The sequence below is a fragment of the Oncorhynchus masou genome, chromosome 30 (genome assembly GCF_036934945.1).
Source record: "Oncorhynchus masou masou isolate Uvic2021 chromosome 30, UVic_Omas_1.1, whole genome shotgun sequence".
In the NCBI taxonomy this organism is placed as follows: domain Eukaryota; kingdom Metazoa; phylum Chordata; class Actinopteri; order Salmoniformes; family Salmonidae; genus Oncorhynchus; species Oncorhynchus masou.
In genome coordinates this window covers 47,403,633-47,412,471 of record NC_088241.1, presented here as the reverse complement: position 1 = coordinate 47,412,471, position 8,839 = coordinate 47,403,633, and the positions used below count along the sequence as shown (strand labels likewise).

At 41.1% G+C, this 8,839-nt stretch overlaps 1 protein-coding gene across 2 annotated transcripts in view; it reads left to right on the top strand.

The window, feature by feature from the left end:
• The first annotated feature begins 2,752 nt into the window (after nucleotides 1–2,752).
• Nucleotides 2,753–8,839, top strand: part of snx7 (sorting nexin 7) — a 35,976-nt gene continuing 29,889 nt past the window's right edge. For both annotated transcript variants that reach the window (XM_064949177.1, XM_064949176.1), the window contains exon 1: nucleotides 2,753–2,958. In XM_064949177.1, the coding sequence (XP_064805249.1) occupies nucleotides 2,842–2,958 (117 nt within the window). In that variant the 5' untranslated portion in view covers nucleotides 2,753–2,841. The remainder of the gene's footprint in view (nucleotides 2,959–8,839) is intronic.

Here is an 8,839-nt window from a genome sequence, read left to right as displayed (position 1 = left end):
GTATTTATACTTGCATACTATTTTTTGTACAGACGAACGTGGTACCTTCAGGCATTTGGAAATTGCTCCCAAGGATGAACCAGACTTGTGGAGGTTTACACATTTTTTTCTGAGGTCTTTGCTGATTTCTTTTGATTTTCCCATGATGTCAAGCAAAGAGGCAATGAGTTTGACGGTAGGCCTTGAAATAAATCCACAGGTACACCTCCAATTGACTCAAATTATGTACATTTTCCTATCAGAAGCTTCTAAAGCCATGACGTAAACAATTGTTGGTAAAATGACTTGTGCATAAAATAGATGTCTTAACCAACTTGCCAAAACTGTAGTTTGTTAACAAGAAATGTGTGTAGTGGTTGAAAAACAAGTTTTAATGACTCCAACCTAAGTGTATGTAAACTTCCAACTTCAACAATATCTACCTCAATTACCCCCTACCCCTGCACATCGGTACTGTTACGCCGTGTATATAGCCAAGTGATCTTTACTCATTGTGTATTTATTCCTCATGATATTATTTTTCTATATTTTCCTCTCTCGTAAGTAAGCATTTCACCTGTTGTCATTTGTGGTGCAGCCAGAATGTATTTGTTTGACCGTCTCGTACTGTACAGTCACAGTGCCATGGAATGCTACTGGCATGATGGCATCTCTAGTCTTAAGCACTCTGTTAAATGTTGATGGATGAAAATGGTGCACATTCACCATGTAATTTTATTAAGGTGCTTTTTATTCTGTATCTGCATTAGATAAGAGCCCAAGCATTCAATGTTATATTTTACTAAAATGTCACCATATTTTGTAAAGATATTGAATCAATGCAGCATTATATTCATCAATTTCGGACAACTTTACTCTGGAAAAATTGTAACATACTATAACGCAGCCTATTTCAAAAGCTCCTACACGCCTCAAAAATACACATTCTTCACATGCATCTGGAAATCAATCAGCGATAAACAGACAAATGATATGAAATATAAAATGGCAGCCGCCAGTCAGATAATATGAATGTGCTGCCTGTATGTGCTCTAGATTCCACCCAACAAAACCCTGACCTTTGTAGAATCATTATAATACCTTCTAATCTGAATAGTTGCTGTGGATATGGCCTTCCTTTTCCTGCTTGGTGGAAAGGGTATGCAGGATGATAATGGAACCATTTCAAGGGCTTCCTGCCTCTCTCTCTGCCTGCATGTGGGAATTTATGCCCGTCGGGAATGAAATTGACACAATATTTGAGTGTCACCCAGCATCATTATCATGTACATTTCAAAATGTACAGATAAGAGAGAGCATTTGAATATGCCTTTTTTTCTCACTAGACCAATAGTAGTGTGTTGGTGTCATCATGCGTTCAGCATGCAAACATTATGTTTTAAAGCTAAAAAGGCTGTTGTATGTAGTGATTACAGTCATGGCTATAGTCCAGGCAGTCATTGTAAATAAGTATTTGTTCTTAATTAACCTGCCTAGTAAAATAAAGGTAAAATAAATCAAATAAATAGTGTGTTGTTAAGCAAAAGGTGGAGAAGCTGTGATATGTTTTGCTGCATAAACCTACTATGAATTATTAACTTTCAAATTATCCATTAATTTGTATTGATCGACACAAGTATTTGGGGATAGGAACGTAGCCTACATCTCGTGGCCATTGAAAACGATCATTGACACATTCCTTAAAATGTTTTATCACTGTGAAACGGACAACATTTCAGGAGCCAGATCCAATTTCGTAATTATAATAACGTCCTGACACCTTGGAATCAGATAGCCAATGCCCCTCTCTGTGTTGCTTTCAGTTTTGACACATAGCCCACCCCAGAGAAAAATAAAGAATATCCTTTGTGCAACAGTGACATCTTTTGGTTAAAAATATCCCTGCTTGGAGTTATAGAGGTTGTGTGAGGTCCAGGTCAACAAATCATCAATAATAATCTGTATTAGGCTACTACTGTATGCTTTCATTTAAAAACAAATCTCTGATTTAAAGATGAATAGCTTACCTTAAAGAAACAATAAAAACCAACGCATCCAGTAGCCTAAGACTTTAAAATAAATTGCTACATGTGTAATAATTGCAATGTACTTTCTATAGTAGCAATATTGTACTATCTATTCCAGCCTCATCTCGGGTAACGCCGGACTCAAATGTCGCGTGAATGTTCAACTGCTTTTTATGTTTAAGTATTCGGCCCACGGTTTCCACTAGCTACCACAGCCACAAAGTCAAAATGGCCTATATCGTAAAAATGTATAAATACAAAAATTAGTTTTAGGGTTATAATTTTAAGTTAGGGTTAGGTATAAGGTTAGCAGTGGGGTTAAGGTTAGGGTTAAAGTCACATTTTAAGAAAATACATTATAGAAATAGGCAGGGTTCATGACTTCGTGGCTGTGGTAACTAGTCTCTGCCCACGAAAAAACCTGCCATAAAATACTATAGAAGTACATCCATGGCTATTCAAATAAATGAAGGCTAGTCCTTCATCCTTCACACGGGTCACAGTCACCACATGTAGTCCTACTCTCCTACCATGGATATCAAAGGCTACATTTTGTTGCTTCTTCTATTCATAACAGTGACACGTAGCTATGTCCTTTCGCATATAACATTGATGTCACACATTTTTACAGATATAATCTGGCATGTCAGATATCCATATCCTGACCTATCCAATTCAACTCATCCGTGGCCAACCCTCTCCTTTTCCAGTGGTACTTCCGTTTCTGCGCAGTAAATTGAATTCACTCAAATTCTGAAATTATACTGAGTTTCAGCAGCAGCGACTGCTGATGATGTCCCCGTAGCCTACACTGTCGGTGTAAATCTGGGCAGCTATGAGTAGAACTATCGACGCTGTTGTGTCCCCCACCCAAACAAATACAATACCTGCCGACATCTCCGGACAGATGTTAGATCTAGACGAGGACGACGATTTAGAAGTTTTCAGCAAGGTAAAAATAACACTAGCCTACTAATGTGGAACGTACAGGGAAGTTTAGAAACGGAGTTAGCGCAGGGGGTTGAATGCGTATTTCTGTGCTACGTGGATAGCCTGCATGACACTCAGTGGTGAGTTAATCGTTCAGGGAAGTTTGCATTGCATTTGTAAATCCAAAGAAGTTCAGACAGGAAAGTGTATTGTTAGGGTGCTTTCCACTTGGATAGTCTAAAATGTATATCTTACCAGTTTAAATCACTGTATTTTACGTAGTCTACATCAATGCAGCCCGACTGCATCTTAAAAGTATATTTTATATCAGACATTGGTTCGAAACAGTCTGTGTATTACCCTTTTGAATTCTCTGCTGATATGTTTTTGTCAGTTTCAAAGGTCACTCGATCAGACGATGTCATGCAAATATCATTAGGACTAATGCCGCGTTCAGAAAACTAAGAACTCGGAATAATACGAGGTCAAATCATGACGTGTGATCTTTAGCTCCGAAAGTTTGAGCTGTAGAAAGAGGCCCGAGTTCCCGAGTTGGATCACCGTTCAAAAAAAATCCCAGGCGGAACTTTTTTCCCCCAGTTCCCAGTTGTTTTCAACGCAATGAAGTCGGAAGTCAGAGATTTCCAAGCTCCCAGTTGTTTTGAACACTGCATACTTTATCTTGTTGCCATACACAGAGAGGCGTCATGCACATAGGGGGAACGTGCCCCCTTAGAGTAGTCCTGCACGTTTTTATGTAATTTTTTTAACTTATTTTGTTGTTTCTCTGATACTACTAGCCACAAAGCAATTTTATAAAGTTGGCTTTAGCTAGCCCAGTTAGGTTCACAATCTCCCAAAGTTGTAACTCGCTACCATTTCAGGCAATCATTGCATTTAGAGTAGCTAGCTTTTCTTTCTTAGATGGCATGCCAATTACTAAATGTTAGTGCTGAACCATTAACTGAAATGTTGGTTCTTTTATTAAAAAAACAACAACTAATTGACCAAAGTTAAATCATTTGGAATTTCATTTACTTTTGTTTTTTTGTTGCACATTGGGCTGCAGTTTCTCTATAGCTAAATCAGATCAAGCCCAAACTGTCCAATCTTGAAGGATGTTGTAGTTTCTAACTGGCCGAAGTTCTATATAGTTTAGTGCAGAAAATCTGGGAATTAACTACAAAGACCATAATCCATGCGTGCCGATTTGTCCGGTCTATTTATTTTACACCTATGTAAAAGACGGAAGAATGCGTGACCAAGAAGTATAGGAAGTGGTTGCTTCGCGAGGTATCGCTACCTGAAAATACATGATCGAAGTGATTGATAAATCGTATTCAGCACTCCTAAAAGTATGCCTTATTTACTTTGAAGAACTAATTTATTCTGTGTTACAGCATTCAACTTTCATAATGCATAGTGCATTTAATGTTTAAAAAAATGATAAGTTATTATTTTGTAATAATAGAACCGAAACCGAACCAACCTTTTGGACTCCCAAATGGCGCAGCACAGCAGTCTTAAGGCTCTGCATCACTTTGCTAGAGGCGTCACTACAGACCCTGGTTCGATTCCAGGCTGTATCACAACCGGCCGTGATTGGGAGTCCCATAGGGCAGCGCACAATCGGCACAGCGTTCTCCGTGTTAGGGTTTGGCTGGTGTTGGCAGTCATCAATTTGTTCTTAACGGACTTAAGTGGTTAGGATTTGGCAGAACAAATTGATAAGGGAACATTAATTTGGGGCAGCAGGTAGCCTAGTGGTAAGAGCATTGGGCAAGTAACCAAAAGGTAGCTGGATCAAATCCCTGAGCTGACAAGGTAAAAATCTGTGGTTTCTGCCCCAGAACAAGGCTGCCCACTGTTCCCCGGAAGGCTGTCATTGTAAATAAGAATTTGTTCATAACTTACTTGCCTAGTTAAATAAAGGTTACATTTTTTTTTAAATTGCTCAGCACTACTAAGATTACCCAGATTTTAGTAAAAATGCAGAGAAGCATATTTTGTTTCTTAAAAAAAGAACCACCAGTCAGGAGGATACAGAGAGCTCAAGATATGCAGAAAAGTTTTTTTTTTTTTTAATCGAATTAAGCATAATGATTATGACTCTATATTGCAGGAAAAGGGTGTTTGAAAAAAGCCAAATTCTCCAATTTACAGACAAGGTCAGAGGTCGACCGATATGATTTTTCGATACCGATTGGAGGACCAAAAAAAGCTGATACCGATTAATCGGCCAAATGTTTATATATATATGTATATATATATGTAGTGTAACGACCCTGGGTTTATAAGGGTGACGCACAATTGGCCTAGCGTCGTCCGGGTTTGGGAGGGTTTGGCCGGTAGGAAAATCCTTGTCTCATCGCGCACCAGCGACTCCTGTGGTGGGCCAGGCGCAGTGCGCGCTCACCAAGCTTGCCAGGTGCACGGTGTTTCCTCTTACACATTGGTGTGGCTGGCTTCCCGGTTGGATGGCGCTGTGTTAAGAAGCAGTGCGGCTTGATTGGGTTGTGTATCGGAGGACGCATGACTTTCAACCTTCGTCTCTCCCGAGCCCGTACGGGAGTTAGAGCGATGAGACAAGATAGTAGCTACTAAAACGATTGGATACCATGAAATTGGGGAGAAAAAGGGGCAAAATTCAAACAAACTGAAAAAGAAATTCATGTTAGCAGGCAATATTAACTAAATATGCAGGTGTAAAAATGTATACTTGTGTATTGATTTTATGAAAGGCATTGATGTTTATGGTTAGGTACACATTGGTGCAACGACAGTGCTTTTTTTCGCGAATGTGTTTGTTAAATCACCCGTTTGGCAAAGTAGGCTGTGATTCAATGACACATTAACAGGCACCGCATCGATTATATGCAACGCAGGACAAGCTAGATAAACTAGTAATATCATCAACCATGTGTAGTTAACTAGTGATTATGTTAAGATTGTTTTTTATAAGATAAGTTTAATGCTAGCTAGCACCTTACCGTGGCTCCTTGCTGCACTCGCAAAGCAGGTAGTCAGCCTGCCACGCAGTCTCCTCGTGGAGCGCAATGTAATCGGACATAATCGGTGTCCAAAAATGCTGATTACGGATTGTTATGAAAACTTGAAATCGGCCCTAATTAATTGGCCATTCCGATTGATCGGTCGACCTCTATCCTAGACCCCCTGTGGCTCACCCCCTAGCTATCCTCACTTTTGTGCACCCTCAGATTGTTGGGGTGCATATGAGGCCCGTGTTGCCTAATGTAGCAATATATTTGATACTCTTGTCAACGAAATGTGACAAATCTGATTGTTGCATGATCATTGCTGGATCAAAGTTGTGGCCGCCAAGATCACACAACTAAGTTAACAGGGTTTTTGAAGTTCATCTGTCAGACTAGCAGAAGAATCAGACAGCAAGAAAGCCACTCATGGTACCCACTAAGAAATTCCATGAGGCGACAGGGAATCAAATCAAGTGCATATTTGATCTAAATCTAATTAATGTTTATTTGTAGCTTATTCTTTTTGCAACACATCACAGAGAAATCAGTTAAGAATTACATCGTTGTTATTTCAGCTTGTGTTGTCCCCATTGTTTTGCAGTGCGCATCACAGCCAGGGGAGTAGCCTAGGCAGCAGGCTATGCATTCCGCTGACTACATTAGCCTCTCAGTTCAGTGTTATTACAGGAAGCGTCATGAAAGGACAATGACAAAAGCGTGTCGTGCTGCTGCCTGTGAACAATGGCACATCAGTTCAAGTCCGCTGAAACGTTCGCATGTTGTACATGGCCTGGCCATGATTTGAATATGACTGTGACATTACCACTGGTTGTTGACCTCGGATTGTGGAACGTCAAATCATTTGCAAATGGTGCCATATTTCCTGACAAAGTTCAGGGACCATTAAATAAAACTGACAGTTGAAAGTTCCTTATCAGACATCACAAACAAAACTCGGTAGGATAGTCTACAGGTAGGTAGGACTGTTAGCCATTTTATAGGATCTGAGGACATCAGATGATAAATGCAATAAACTTACCTGACCCATGAAATGTGATGAATGCACAAATTGTCACAAATGATGTGCTACTTTGTCCTGGACCTGCTATTTTGACCCCTCCCTCTCTCTCTTCCGCTCTCTGACCTGCTGTCTCGACCTGTGAATTGTCGGCTATGAAAAGCCAACTAACGTTTACTCCTTAGGTGCTGAGCTGTTGCACCCTGTGTAAACACCATGACTATTATTTGACCCTGCTGGTCATCTATGAATGTTTGAACATCTTGAGGAACGATTTGGCCTAAATGGCCATGTACTCTAATCTCCACCCGCCACTGCCAGAAGAGGAGCACCCCTCAGAGACTAGCTCCTGTCTAGGTTTCTCTCTAGGTTCCTGCCTTTCTCTGGAGTTTTTCCCAGCCACTGTGCTTCTACCTCTGCATTGCTTACTCTTTGGTGTTTTAGGCTGGGTATCTGTATAAGTACATTGTGACAACTGTTGATGTGAAAAGGGCTTTTATAAAATACTTTGAGAATGTTTTACCAAGCAGGCAATGAGAGAACTGAGTAGGGTGATATGGGTTTTATTTTCTACTGAGTAAGAGAAATAAAATAAAAAAGTGCATAAAAAGGGTACTTAAAGGTCTATAAATGAATTAAGGGAAAACTGTTCTAACACCTCAAATCAAAGTTTATTTGTCACGTTGCTGAATACAACAGGTGTAGGTAGACCTTACAGTGAAATGCTTACTTACAATAGTGCAAAAACCAACCAATCTAACCAATAGTGCAAAAAAAGTATTAGGTGAACAATAAGTAAAGAAGTAAAAAGACAGTTAAAAGTAACAGTAGCGAGGCTACATACAGACACCGGTTAGTCAGGCTTATTGAGGTAGTATGTACATGTAGATATGGTTAAAGTGACTGCATATATGATGAACAGAGTGTAGCAGTAGTGTAAAGAGGGGTTGGTGGGTGGTGGGACACAATGCAGATAGCCCGGTTAGCCAATGTGTGGGAGCAATGGTTGGTCGGGCCTATGGAGGTAGTCTGTACATATGTACATGATGTATAGTTAACGTGACTATGCATATATGATAAAGAGTAGCAGCTGCATAAAAGAGGGGGTGGGAGGGGGACACGCACACAATGCAAATAGTCCGGGTAGCCATTTGATTACCTGTTCAGGAGTCTTATGGCTTAGGGGTAAAAACTGTTGAGAAGTCTTAGACTTGGCACTCCGGTACCGCTTGCTGTGCGGTAGTAGAGAGAACAGTCTATGACTTGGCTGGCTTGGGGTCTTCGACAAATTTTAGGGCCTTCTTCTGACGCCGCCTGGGGTAGAGGTCCTGAATGGCAGGCAGCTTAGCCCCAGTGATGCACTGGGCCGTGCGCACTACCCTCTGTAGTGCCTTGCGGTTCGAGGCCGAGCAATTGCCGTACCAGGCAGTGATGCAAACAGTCAGGATGCTTTCAATGTTGCAGCTGTAGAACCTTTTGAGGATCTCAGGACCCATGCCAAATCTTTTTAGTTTCCTGAGAGGGAATAGGCTTTGTCGTTCCCTCTTTGGACCATTCTAGTTTGTTGGTGATGTGGACACCAAGGAACTTGACGCTCTCAACCTGCTCCACTACAGCCCCGTCGATGAGAATGGGGGCGTGCTCGGTCCTCCTTTTCCTGTGGTCCACAATCATCTCCTTAGTCTTGGTTACGTTGAGGGATAGGTTGTTATTCTGGCACCACCCGGCCAGGTCTCTGACCTCCCCCCTATAGGCTGTCTCTTCGTTGTCGGTGATCAGGCCTACCACTGTTGTGTCATCTGCAAACTAAATGATGGTGTTGGAGTCGTGCCTGGCCATGCATTCGTGGGTGAACAGGGAGTACAGGAGGGGACTGAGCACGCACCAGG